This window comes from Pan troglodytes, chromosome 19, assembly GCF_028858775.2.
Source record: "Pan troglodytes isolate AG18354 chromosome 19, NHGRI_mPanTro3-v2.0_pri, whole genome shotgun sequence".
Taxonomy (NCBI): domain Eukaryota; kingdom Metazoa; phylum Chordata; class Mammalia; order Primates; family Hominidae; genus Pan; species Pan troglodytes.
The window spans coordinates 16,955,974-16,968,974 of NC_072417.2; the positions used below are offsets into that span (position 1 = coordinate 16,955,974).

Here is a 13,001-nt window from a genome sequence, read left to right on the forward strand (position 1 = left end):
CCTGAGCAGGCTTTAGGGGCCCCAGAAGGGCCAAGTCCTGCCAACATCAGGGGACTACCCAGGAGGAGGTTATGGGCACAAACTGAGCGGCAGGGGAAAGGGAAGAGAATACAACAGTTGGAGCCAAACTTCCAGGAACCCCTAGAACCCTGGAATCTCAGCTCTATGCCTCTGGGAGCCAAAAAGGATAAAAAGGTCCTCACAGAGCTGGGGTTATGGGGAGCCTGATCAGTAACCTTTTGGCAGGAGATGGAGGTGGGTTGTCCCTGGGACACCCAGTGCAAGGCAAACCAGCTGCACCTCTCCGTGGAGTAGGGATCCCTTCCCAGCCCACCCAGAGAGGCTCCTTTAAGAGCCCCTCCTTTCCAGCCCACCCAGACCCCCTCTCCCAGGCTGTGTGAAAGGTGTGGGTCACAGGACACTCAGAGGGACCCTTAGGCCTGAAGAGCCTCAATGGGCCAAACTGCAGGACATCTTGGGAGTCAAAGACTCACACCAATCTCAGCTAGGGGGACCCCTCCAATAACAGAAGGAAGACGGGGCCCAGAGAGGGCAAGCAACCAGCTCAGGGGCTCACAGCCAGCCCAGCTGAGCCAGAGCCCAAGGCTGCAGCCTCCCAAGGGAGGGCATGAGGCAGGGCTCCGGGAAGAGGAAGCCCTGGCCTCCAGGGCCACAGGGAAATGGTGAGAACACTGAGGACAACGGGGGTTGGGGACAATGGACAGCTGCAGGACAGACCGTCAGCACCAGACCCCACCCCCCCGAGGGCTGTGGACAGAGACGGCGTCACATGAGCCCGGGGATGTGCTCTCACTCCCAGAAAGTGGCCATCTTGCCATAAGAGCGCGAACCCCAAAATGGTGACCCAAACCACAGGGAGGGCGGGCACAAATGCCACTCACACCTCCACAAGACAGCCCAGAGGCTGTGCCTGCCAGCGGCGCTTGGTGCCGAGGCTGGGGCTGCCCCCTTGAGGGCCTGCCTAGCTCGCTGTGAAGCCTGGGGACGCAGGAGGGTGGTCGACTTTGCCCAAACGCTTCAGCCCCGGGCAAGCCTGCCCCCAGGATGACACAAACATGAACCCTGACTTGGGCTTGCGGTCGCAGGCCCGTGGGAGGCAGCAGTGGCTGCACCGAGATCCCCGGACCTCACCCCGTCGCAGCTCAGGGAGCCCCCCGGGCTCGGGCAGGATCCCTCCCCGCTCTGGTCGGACACTGCTGGACAGACACGGGAGGGAAAAAGCAGGAAAACGCCTGTGTCGGGGAGAGGGCAGCCCCCTCCCGTCCCCGCAGGCAGCCTGATTGGGCCCCCCGCTCCCTGCTCTGAGCACAGCCCACCCCTCAGGGCACCGACTCGAACTTGGGGGGCCCACGCGCCCAGCTGAGCGCCGGCAGCGGCCGCTCGTGGTCTTTGTCCGACTCGGGCTGGCTCTGGGCCCGCTCGGGCTTGGGGTTGGCGGCGGGCGGGTCGGGCTGCTGCACTGACATGGTTCTGCGCAGGTGGTTGCGCTTCCGCAGGAACTCTGGCTGCGCGTGCAGCCCGAAGCTGCCCTTGCGCAGGATCATGCGCGAGTTGTTCTTCTTTGGGCGTGAGCGGTGGCTGGCCTCCAGCGCGGCCAGGTGTGCGGCGTAGCCCTCGCTCAGGAACTGCGGAGGGCAGGGGAGGGCAGGGCAGGGCAGCAGCGCAGGGGGAAGAAGGGAGGGGAGGGAGAAGAGGGGAGGGGAGGGGGAAGAGGGGAGGGGAGGGGGAAGAGGGGAGGGGGAAGACGGGAAGGGAGGGGAGGGGGAATAGGGGAGGGGAGAGGAGGGAAGGGGGAGGGGAGGGGGAAGAGGGGAAGGGGGAGGGGAGGGGGAAGAGGGGAAGGGGGAGGGGAGGGGGAAGAGGGGAAGGGAGGGGAGGGGGAAGAGGGGAAGGGAGGGGAGGGGGAAGAGGGGAAGGGAGGGGAGGGGGAAGAGGGAAGGGAGGGGAGGGGGAAGAGGGAAGGGGAAAGGAGGGGAGGGGAGAGGAGGGAAGGGGGAAGAGGGGATGGGAGGGGAAGAGGGGAGGGGAGGGGAGGGAGAAGAAGGGAAGCGGAAGAAGGGAAGGGAGAGGAGGGGAGGGGAAGGGACAGGCATCAGGTGGAGGGGTGGGGCAGGCCCCTTATCCTGATCCTGTCCCCATCATTTCCCGGGAACACTCTACGGAGGCACCTCCAGCTTCTCCAAGGAACCCTGGGGAAGTCGGGAGCTCTTTACCGTTCCAGGGTCCCCATCCTGCTTTGGACAACCATGCATCTCTACCTGTACCCATGGGTCACACCAGAGTTCTCTGGATTTTCTTTCCTATTTTATTTTATTTTAATTAATTAATTTATTTATTTGAGAAAGGGTCTCGCTGTGTCGCCCAGGCTGGAGTGCAGTAGCCCAGTCTCAGCTCACTGCAGTCTCAACTTCGCCAGCTCAAGCAATACTCCAGCCTCAGCCTCCCGAGTAACTGGGACCACGGGTACATGCCACCACGCCCAGCTCATTTTTTTAATTTTTTGTAGAAACAGCGTCTTGCTATGTTGCCAGGGCTGGCCTTGAACCCTGGGCTCAAGCAATCCTGCGTATCAAAGCACCAGGATTACAGGCATGAGCCAGGGTGCTTGGCCTCTGGATTCTTGAGGGTGGGGAAGCACCCATCCTTGTCACTTGGCTCACTAGAATCCTGCGAAGTCCCTCCCGTCACGCAGCCTCTCCATGCCTCTTGTCATTTTTCTGAGCCCTGCGACTGCCCTCCTTGCCAGTCCTTCCGGCTGTGTCCAGAGCCTTGCTACTCAATATGTGGTCCATGGACTCTGGCAGCATCAACACCACCTGGCACCTTGTCAGGCAGAACTTCAGGCCCTCTCCCCGCCCCTAGGCCTATGGAATCAGAATATGCATGTCAACAAGATCTCCAGGTGATGCTTGTGCACTTCAGAGTTTGAGAAGCAGGGCCTCTGAGTTCCCAACTGGGAGACGCCACCATCTCCTGACCCTCTACCCGCGGGTCACTCTCAGGCATTGCACACTTGACATGCCCCAGAGGGAGGTCAACTCCTTCCCTTCCACCTGCTGCACGATTCAAATAGTGGCACCTCCTACGTGGTCACCCAAGCCACAGACCAAGTAGCTGTCCTCCACCTTCCCTTTCTCTCATCCTGCACATCTGATCTGGGCATTACCAAACCCAATCTATCCCCTACCAAAAAATGCCTCTCAGACCCTCCACTTTCTCTTCCATGTCCTCTCGGCTTTTCTTTCCTTCCTCTGAACCACCTTCCACCTGCAGCCTGAGGGAGCTTCCTGAATCACACACCTGCTCATCCCACACCCTCTCAGAGTTCCCACACAGGCCATCTTGGCTGCACTGACCGTTCTAGCCCCGCCCCCCCCACCTCCCAGCTCACGTCCCATGCAGCCAAGCTGAGTCACTGGCAGTTCCCAGAATATACATGTTCTGTGTCACCTCCTGACCTTGGCTTTTGCTGCTGCCTCTGTCACAAATATTCTTCTCAATCTCAGGCTCTTCCTGGACCATTCCTTCAAATTCCGGAAACCCAACCTTGCCCTGGAGTCTGGGTTAGCGGTCCCTCTCCAGGGCCCCACAGTTCCCTGTGCTCCCCGTCATACATCATGGCACTTGTTACACTCCACTGTCACCAACTGCAAATGTGTCCATCTCGCCACTACACTGAAGTTCATTGCATCTGACTCCACTTGGGATTCTTCCCCTGCACCCAACACAGGCCCTGGCCCGAGGCAGGCACCCTGAAGTGTTTGTTGAATAAATGAATGAGCAAATGGGGGAATGAACAAATGAATGAATGAATGAAGTGCTTACTCCCTCTATCCCTTTCCCTGACCTCCCTCACAACTCCCCGCCTCCAGCCCCGCCTCCACCCACCTGGCACTGGGTTTGGTACTTCTTGGTGGGCCGGCCCACAATGAAGATCTGGGAGGCAGGCAGGCCCAGCACGCTGTAGACAGAGATGTCCTTCGTGGAGCCATAGGCCGCACTGATTTTGATGAAGCACTGAAACACAGGGCAGGCATAGGGCGAGAGTGAGGCCAGCCCACCCCCTGGAAAGCCTTCCCAGGCCAACCCCAGGGGGCCCCTGCTTGGGGACCCTTTATGTGCACTCTGGTAGACTCCAAGCCATGGGGCCACCCTGCGTCAGGAATGAACCCTCAGAGTGGCTGCGCCTCCCTGCACCCCAGGCCCAACCCAGGTCTCTGCCCAGTAAACAGTCGTGACCACACCATTTACCGGCCCCGCCTCCAACAGCAGTACACTCAGGTTAAGTAATAATGAAGGCAAGCGTTCCTTTGTGGATAAGGAAATTGAGTTCCAGGTTTCTGGCTCACAGGGCCAGGACTGGAGGCCAGTTCTGCCTGGCTCCTGATCCTGTGCCGTCCACACCGCTCCACACTGCAGCTTGCCATGTGCCCACTGCCTCTCACTGGCTGGTGTGATGACCGCCCCCCTCCCCGACCCCAGAATCCCCAATTCAATTCAGAGAACTGCATAAGGTCCGTCTTGCTCCAGGGGCACTTCCAGACCATCACCCTTCCCTCCCCTCCCCAGGATAAACCCGATCAAACTACCTCCTCCTGTGAGGTGCTCGCCACCCAGCTGCCCCTCACTGTGTGCCTCCTGTCACTGTCATCCTCTTTTTCTCCCACTCACACTCCTCTCAAGCCATTGGAGACTTTGGTCCTGGGTCACAAGCTTTCCTTCCTGCCAAGCCCCACCATCACTGGGATGACCCACAGTCTGCGTGACGTGAAGGATCTACCACCTCCCACCCGGCCTGGCAGCTTCGCACCTTCTTTCACGTCAGTGGCCGTCACTTCCAGGACCAAACTCAGAACCTGCCCCTCTAACTGTGAACTTCCACACGTCCGCTCCGCTCAGGGCTTCTGCCCCATCCCCACCACTTCTCCGCCAGCCCCCACCTGGCTGCTCTCAGCCTTACTGACACTTGTCTTTTCTGCACCAGCCCTGCTGCCTCGCCCCTTCCTCATCCTGCCTGAGTGACCCATGGCATCCCTGTGTCCTTGCCTCCACCCCAGATTCTCTCACCCCTTCATCCTCCTCCCACACCTGCCTGGCCAAATCTCAGCCCTGGAAATTGTTTCCACTATCCACCTTGTGTTTTTGTACATGCTGCCCACCGAGAGCTGCTAAAGAAACAGAGCCACGCAGCTCTCACCTTCCATCTTCTTCCTGTCCTTCCCTGAGCCCTACCCCATCCGGCAGGTGACTGCCTTCGATGCTGGACCAAGGAGAGCGCTTCCTCAGCCCACTGCCCCTCACCTCAATGGTTGGTTTATTCCCAACTGGCCTTTGGCTCAGAGGATGGAGCAGCCCCTCTTCGTCTGGCCCTTCCACCTTCTCATTCACCTGAGCTCACTCCTATAACTTGGATACTCCCGCTCTGGTGACCCTGCCTACCTGCCTCATGACCCTGCCAGCTGACACCCACTTTCTCTGCTCCTCTCCCTACTACTTTTGCCCCCTTGTCCTTCCGAATTGTCTTTTCCTCACAAGGTCATCTGGTGGCCAATCTTTGCCTACTGAACAGTTCTCAGCATCCCACAGCCTTGGCAAAAGGGGCGCTATCTCCTTGAAGCCCTCTCCTCCCAATACCTGGAGTCTCGTCTCTCTCTCCTGGTCCTCCTCCCCCTCACTCTCCTCCTGGTTCCTCAGCTGCTCCTTGTGCCGCTCTCAGTGGCCCAGCACAGCCTCTTCTAACGCCTCATCTCCCGTCTCATGGCTCCATTGATCCGTCTCGTGCATCTGTTTCCCAGTCTCCACCTGCAGCCCAGAACTACCCTAAGCCATATCAGGTCCCGTGGCTGTATCAGCCTTGACGTGTCCACAGCTGAGCTCATCTCCCTCCAGCCTGGTCCTCCTCTCATGTCCCCTCTCATTCACTCACTCATTCATTTATTCATTCTACCAACATTTATGGAGTCCCTACCATGTGGCATCATCACCCCCAATGCAGAAGCTATATTGGTGAGCAGAACGGACAGGCTCTGCCTCCATGGAGACCTTGGTCAGGTGTGTAGCACCTGGATCCCTCCTGGTCACCCAGCACGGGCATCTTAGAACTCCTCGCTCCCTGCGTCCAACCATCCCTGAGCCCCGACTATTCCACCTCCTAATCCTGTCCATGTTTTTCTCTCCATCCCATACCCATCATCGCCTGGATTATGGTCTTCCTGTCTTTTGCTTGGGCAACAGCCCCCTAACTGGCCTCCCTGCCTCCAGTTTCTCCTGCCAATCTGTTCTCCACACAGCCACCAATGGGATCTTTCTATAAGCCAAATTAGACACTGCCACTTCCCTGCTTTAAACTCTTCCATGGCTCCCCGTGACCCTCAGCAGAGAATTTATGATCTTGGCCTGGTTTCCAAGGTTTTCAAGATTTGCCAAGTTTGGGCCCCTGATGACCTCTGAGGGCTCAGCTCCCACTTGTCCTGGGTCTAACCCTGCCTGCACTTATCCCAAGCCTGGAACGTCCCAAGCTCTCTCCTGCCTCCGTGCCTTTGCACATGCTGTTTCACTGTCTACCTGACAAATTCATGCTTCAAGACTCAGCTCAAAAGTTACTACCTCCTAGCAGCCTTCCCTGCCCTCCCTGGACAAACTGAAGTCCTTTCTCCTCTGTTTGCTAAAAGGGCCTTTTTCAACCACACACCAGTAGTTGTCAATTGACATGTCCTTCCTCCCCTAGATCAGGGATTTGCAGACTTTTTCTTTGAAAGGCCAGATAGTAAATATATCAGGCTTCGCACTGTGTCACCACTACTCAATTCTGCTGTTGTATTGCAAAAGCAATCATAGACAATACGTAGACAGATGAGCCTGGCTGTGTTCCAATCAAACTTTTTTTATTTAGAGACATTGAAATTCATGTAATTTTCATGTCATGAAATATCATTCTTTTGATTATTCTCTCCATCCATTTGAAAGTGTAAAAACCATTCTTAGCTGACCAGTCATATCAAAACAGGCTGTGGGCTGGGTTTGGTCATTATATGTCAACGCCTATTCTGCTCTAGGTCAGGGATTCTTGATTAATCTTTCTGTGCATCAGAATCCCCTGGAGGGCTTGTGAAAAGGTTCCTGAGCCCCTCCCCAGAGTTTCTGATTGAGTAGGTCTAAGAGGGTGGCAGGAGGAGGCAGGGCAGATAATTTGCACTTCTCCTGAGTTTCCTGGTGCTGCTAGTGGGAACCATAGCTTCGGTCATGGAAAGCACATCTGGGTCACAGAAAGCACATCCGGGTCACGGAAAGCACATCCTCTGCCCGCCTGGGTCTGTTTGTCTCTGTGCAGCCCCAACAAGCACAGAGTAAGGAACACAATCGGCACTTAAATGTCTATTGGATGAATGGCCAGATGTAGAGACAAGAGTCAGGAGATAAAGGACGAAAGTCTGACTCAGATCCAGGGCAAGTCGCCGGAGCCTCACCTTTCTCCTCTGTCAATGACGAGACTAATAACCTACCTCACAGGGCTGCTAGAGGACCCAGCCAGATCCACGGGAATGGGATTTACAGACTGCACATCACAAGGCCCCACCCGGGAGGAGGGAGATGGGGAGCGGTGGAGAGGAGGGCTGCGCTCTCAAGCCATGGAGTCCCCACCCCAGGCTGGCCACTCACCTCCTGCATGAGGTTGCGCAGGAAGATGGCCTTCTGCCGCAGCGGGTCATGCACCAGCCCGTCGGAGAAGAAGATCATGCCCTGTGGGAAGTTGTGCTGGGACAGCCACGACACCACCCGCTGCTTCTGCATGTCCGGCCGTCCCGTGATGTAAAGGATCATGTAGCCCAAGTCCTGCCAGTGCCTGGCGAGATGGCATTAGAAGGGTCCAGCCCTGCCCAGTGCAGGCCACCTGATGCCCAGAAGCCTGCCCTGCCCGCAGCTGCCCTCCTGAGACGTCAGAGGGACGAGTCTGAGGCATGCTAGGGAGAACAAGGGGGACCCCGAATCCCCTCTCTGGGTTGAGCCCTGGACATCTCCCCTGGATCAGGCCTGCAGATGCCACAGGCCCATATCCAAACTCATCTCCTCGCCCTGCCCCTCTGCTCACAGCCGCTTCAGAGTCAGAGACAGGCGCCTTTCATTCTTCCCTGTTCCCTGTGCCTCCCTCCCTCCTCCTCCTCCTCCTCCTCCAGGAAGAAAGCCTTTTGCTTTCACCAGGCCAGACTCTTTAACCCCTCCCCCAGCCCTCTCACTTAAGCCTTGCTTCTCATCCTTAGCTCGGGCCCCATCTCTCTCCTGGGCCACTACAAAAGCCTCCTGGGTGGCCTCTTTCCCTCCACCCCTACTCCTACCCACATCTAACCTGAGCCCTGTAACCCTGGGCAGATTACTCAACCCTCCCCAACCTCCCAGGGTTTCAGTTTCCCCCTCTGTAAAATGGGCATAATAATATGAACTACCCCACAAGGTTGTCCTAAAGACGAAAGGAGTTAATCCCAAACATGCATAGCAAGGTGGTATGCTTGGTGTGGCTGGCTTTATTATTATCCTCCGCAGTGTTTCCATGGTGATTCCTGTACATCGCAAATCTAACCCCAGCACTCCTCTGTCTAACAGCATCTCCAGCTCCCCAGCACCCTGAGGTAGAGCCTCAAGGCCTCTCTCTGCCTCTGTGGCCATGTCTCTGCTCTGCCTTTGCATATGGGATCTCTCCAGCCCACCCAGAGCTGCTTTGCTGCCCCCTGAACAAACCCTTGGCTCTTCTGCTGCACAGCACTCCCCTAGACAGCCCTTATGGCTCCATCTCCTGATATTCCCATCTTCCATCTTTCAAGACCCCCCTTCCTCCAGGAAGCCTTCCCTGCTTCCCAAGCAGAATCAGCCTCTTTCCTCTGTGCTCTCACAGCGCAGTGGGATAGCTCTGGTTGGCTGACTTCACACAGAATCCTGGCTGCAAGATGTCAGGTAAGCCCAGACCTGGTTGGGCACCTTTATGGCACCTGCCACCAGAACCAGCTAACAGAGATGGGGAGTTCTAAAACTGGATGATGATCTGAGGGATCTGGGGATGCTCTACACAAACTCAGGGGTGCAGGGATCACCCCTAGGGATTCTGGTTAGTTCTGACGTGGGGCCCAGTGATGTGTTTATGAAAAGGGGAGTTTCTGATGACTGTCGAGGTTTGGGGAGCACCATGTGGAGCATCATGTGGAGCACCATGTGGAGCACCACGGGGAGCACCCTGGAGCCCATGGAAGGCAGTGGGAGGATCATGGACCCCCAGAGAGGAAGGACCACAGCCTCCCCTTCCCTGCAGTGGGAGGGGAACTGTGACGCAGGAGGGATTTGTTGTAATGGCAACACATGACCTAGCTCTACAAGGGGGGAGGCTGGCCCCCTGAAATGGGCTTCAGCCTGTCTAGGCCTGTTCTTACGGAGCTGCTGGGCATCTTGAGGCCAGCAGTCTCCCAGGAGCCCAGGAGCCAGGCCCGTCTTCTCTCCCCAAAACCGTCACTGTTACTGGGGTGAGGCAGGGCAGTCTCCAGCCCCCAGGAACTTCCAGTGCCTGGCATCTGTCCTACTCTTGAGGTTCTGATCACTTGGAGTCCTGGGTTACAGTTTCTCATGCCTGTGACTTATTTTCCCCACCAGACTCTGAGTATCCTCCAACTTAAGAGCTCACTCTGCATCAGTGCCCAGCACACAGCCTGGCCACAGTGGGCCTCAGAAAGCAGTGGATGTGTGCATGAGTGGAGGGAGGGAGGCAGGGAGGGAAGGAGGAAGGGAGGGAGGGAGGGAAGAAGGAAAAAAGGAAGGAATTGAGGGAGGGAGGGAGAGAGGAAGAAACAGACAAGCTGAGGTCTAGAAAGCAGGAGAAATTTTCCCAAGGACACTCAATAAATTACTGTTGGAGGAAAAGCCAGGGCTTCTCAGCTCACAGCCCCAGAGACCAGTAGAATTCCTAGAGCAAATCAGAAAAACAACATATTTCCCCCAGGGCTGCTGGCTCCTGTCCCCCAGGGAGATATAGCCCTGGTGGAAGGTGGCACTCACCGGACAACATCCACTGCACCCGGCCGGACCTTGGGGTCGCTTCCCATGATAGACACGCTGGCCGCGAAGGACCCATCAATGCTGAACACTACGCACTCCATGCCCCGGGGCAACACCGTGAGGTAGCTCATGGCACAGGTCTGGTCGCCCCTGAAAGAAACCTGCCTGTGGTCAGCCGTGAGGTCAGGGTCAGACGTTAGCCGGAATCCAGAGGTCAGGCTGTAGCTGCAGTCAGAGCTCAGTCTGGGTCAAGGTCAGAGAGCACCTGGGTGGCATCTCCTGATGCCACGGCTGGTGACCTCTCCCATCCACCTCAGTCCATGCAGACAGAGATGGGGGCCCACAAAGAACCCCAAGGACCCCATCTTCTAGACAGGCCTGGCTGGAAGGGCCATAGAAATGAGAGAAACCACCCTGAGAATGGCCCCTGGGTCTTACCTGACGACCATCTTCACAGGATAGACGCCAACCCCCAGGCGCCGGGGCCGCGGCACATTGTATGTGATGCGACCACTGCTGTTGGTGATCTCTGTGTCCAGGTGTACCCAGCGGCCTGAGGATGGCTCTGCCATTACTAGGATGTCCACCTGCGGCAGTGAAGGGGGTCAGGGACTCCCTGAAGGCTGAGGGGCTACAGGCTTGGCAGAGGGGCTGGGCGGGGGAACTCTGGGCTGAGGTCCCTGCCTGACATTCCCTGGCTCCTGCCAGCCTGGCTCCTCGTTTGTCCTTGGATACTCTGAGCCCATCCTTTCCTCCTTGCTCACCCTTCCCGGCCCGCCCAAGCAGGTGGGTAGCTCCTGGCCCTGTGCTTCCACCCCAGGCAGCTCGGCCCTCTTGACACCCTCACCCCACACGCTATGTGGCTCCATGAGGCACCTGGTGCAGGTGGAGTGGCTGAGGAGGGGAGGCCCAGCCCCAGGTACCTTCTCTCCAGTCAGAGCCACCATGTCGAGGGGCCCGTACATGAACCGCCCCACCAGGACCTGGGGGCCATCTTCAGCAGCAATCACATCATTGGCCCGGTGATTAGCCGTGACATTCTGGAAGGACAGAAAGAAGCTGGCTCAGCCCTTGCAAGGGAGGCTCAACCTTGCTTTATCATTGCAGTGTTCCTCAGACTGGCTGGAGGCATATCAGCTTGCTGAATCATGTCTCTCTACTAACTTCTGCTAGAGTTTCAGAGATGTGTTCCCAGGGAACGTGTGAGAAAAACAGACCGTGAGTCCCCCAAACGCTGTCTTCAAGGTGCACAGGGCTTCCTGCCATTGTACGTTTTCTGCTTTTGTGTTTTTTGTTTGATTGATTGTTTGTTTGTTTTGTTTTTGTTTTTTGTTTTTGAGAAGGAGTTTTGCTCTTGTTGCCCAGGCTGGAGTGCAATGGCGCAATCTCAGCTCACCGCAACCTCCCAGGTTCAAGCAATTCTCCTGCCTCAGCCTCCTGCGTAGCTGGGATTACAGGCATGCGCCTCCATGCCTGGCTAATTTCATATTTTTAGTAGAGATGGGGTTTCTCCATGTTGATCAGGCTGGTCTCGAACTCCCGACCTCAGGTGATCTGCCTACCTCAGACTCCCAAAGTGCTGGGATTATAGGCATGAGCCACCGTGCCTGGCCCGTTCTCTGTTTTGACTCTGCTCGGCCCTGAGGGGACAACCGGCCTCACAGCCTGTCCTTGTCTTCCAGATCCCCAGGCTGGAAACTGCCTGGTCACTTTTGGTTCTTTCTTCTACATCACAGCTCACATCCAACAGATATTTACTATCTGTCTTTTTTTTTAAGATAAAATTTCAAATGCACAAGCATAGAGAGAGAGAAGAGTGTAAAAAAGCCTCGTGTTCCCGGCACCTGCTCCACCACTTAGCAACAAACTCATGGCCATCCTGGTTTCATTCTTCCCTTGCCCAATTCCCCAGCCTCGGCCCCAGCCCCACCGGGATTCTCCTGGAGCAATCCTGGACGCTGCGTCATTTTATCTGTGACTGTCTCAACCTCCCTATTCTTCTTCATTTATCAATGAACTGGTTTCAATTCATTTTGCAGCCTGTGTTGGCCCTGACCAGCCCCCACTCCCAGCCTGGCCTCCAAGACCCCAGTCTCTCAATCTAGTGACCACTCCTTTACCGCATTGGCCACATCTTCATCTCTCGCACAGCCACATCGCATGGATGCTGCTAACAGCTCCCTAATGGAGCTCCTTCCTCAAAGGCAGTCCCTGCAACAGATCCTCTGTCTCTATAAAGCACAGCTCTACTAACACCCTCCCGGGCTCCCCAGTGCCCTCTGCGTAGAGTCCAGAACCTGAGCTTAGCTTTCCAAGGCTTGCCTGAACGACCTCTTCAGTCTGTCTCCTGCTGCTCCCCATCCACACCTTCTGGTCCTTTCTGCCAGGCTCTGCAGCAGCCTCCAGGCCTTTGTTCACACCGCTGTCCCGCCCCCCACACTGGCTCTAGGTGCCATCCCTGGCCCTGGCCCTCTTCCCCCACATTCCAGCCCATTCGCTATGACTAGACTCAGCGCCATCATCGCCAAGAAACACTCCTCGGACTCCTCAAAGACAGGTTCTCAACCTCCTTTCAATTCCCATGCATTTTCATTCAATCCAACAAATATCTGCAGACACCTCATCTGCATGGGGTCCCTGAGATAAACTGGTCATGGGCCCTGCCCTGGAGACACTCAGCCAAGTAGGGGACGCAGGCCCCCTTACAGGTGCACTGTCAGGGGAGAGGGAGCAGCTGGTTTATGAATATAAGCACCTGAAAAGATCCGGCATCCCGAGTCATTAGAGAAATGCAATCAAAACCACAATGAAATACCCCGTCACACCCACCAGGATGACTAGAATCAAACAGACAGATAATAACAGGGGTTGCTGAAGATGCGGAGAAATCAGAATCCTCATGCATTGCAGTGGGAATGTGAAATGGTACAGTCACTGTGGAAAAC

At 56.5% G+C, this 13,001-nt stretch overlaps 1 protein-coding gene across 3 annotated transcripts in view; it reads right to left on the reverse strand.

Annotated features, from left to right (window-relative positions):
- Positions 1 to 1,237: 1,237 nt before the first annotated feature.
- Positions 1,238 to 13,001, reverse strand: part of PITPNM3 (PITPNM family member 3) — a 101,872-nt gene continuing 90,108 nt past the window's right edge. For all 3 annotated transcript variants that reach the window (XM_016931368.4, XM_054670774.2, XM_054670773.2), the window contains 6 exons: positions 10,980 to 11,096; positions 10,495 to 10,643; positions 10,057 to 10,206; positions 7,681 to 7,864; positions 3,910 to 4,038; positions 1,238 to 1,646 (listed from right to left, as the gene is read on the reverse strand). In XM_016931368.4, coding sequence (XP_016786857.2) covers positions 1,341 to 1,646; positions 3,910 to 4,038; positions 7,681 to 7,864; positions 10,057 to 10,206; positions 10,495 to 10,643; positions 10,980 to 11,096 — 1,035 coding nt within the window. In that variant the 3' untranslated portion in view covers positions 1,238 to 1,340. The remainder of the gene's footprint in view (positions 1,647 to 3,909; positions 4,039 to 7,680; positions 7,865 to 10,056; positions 10,207 to 10,494; positions 10,644 to 10,979; positions 11,097 to 13,001) is intronic.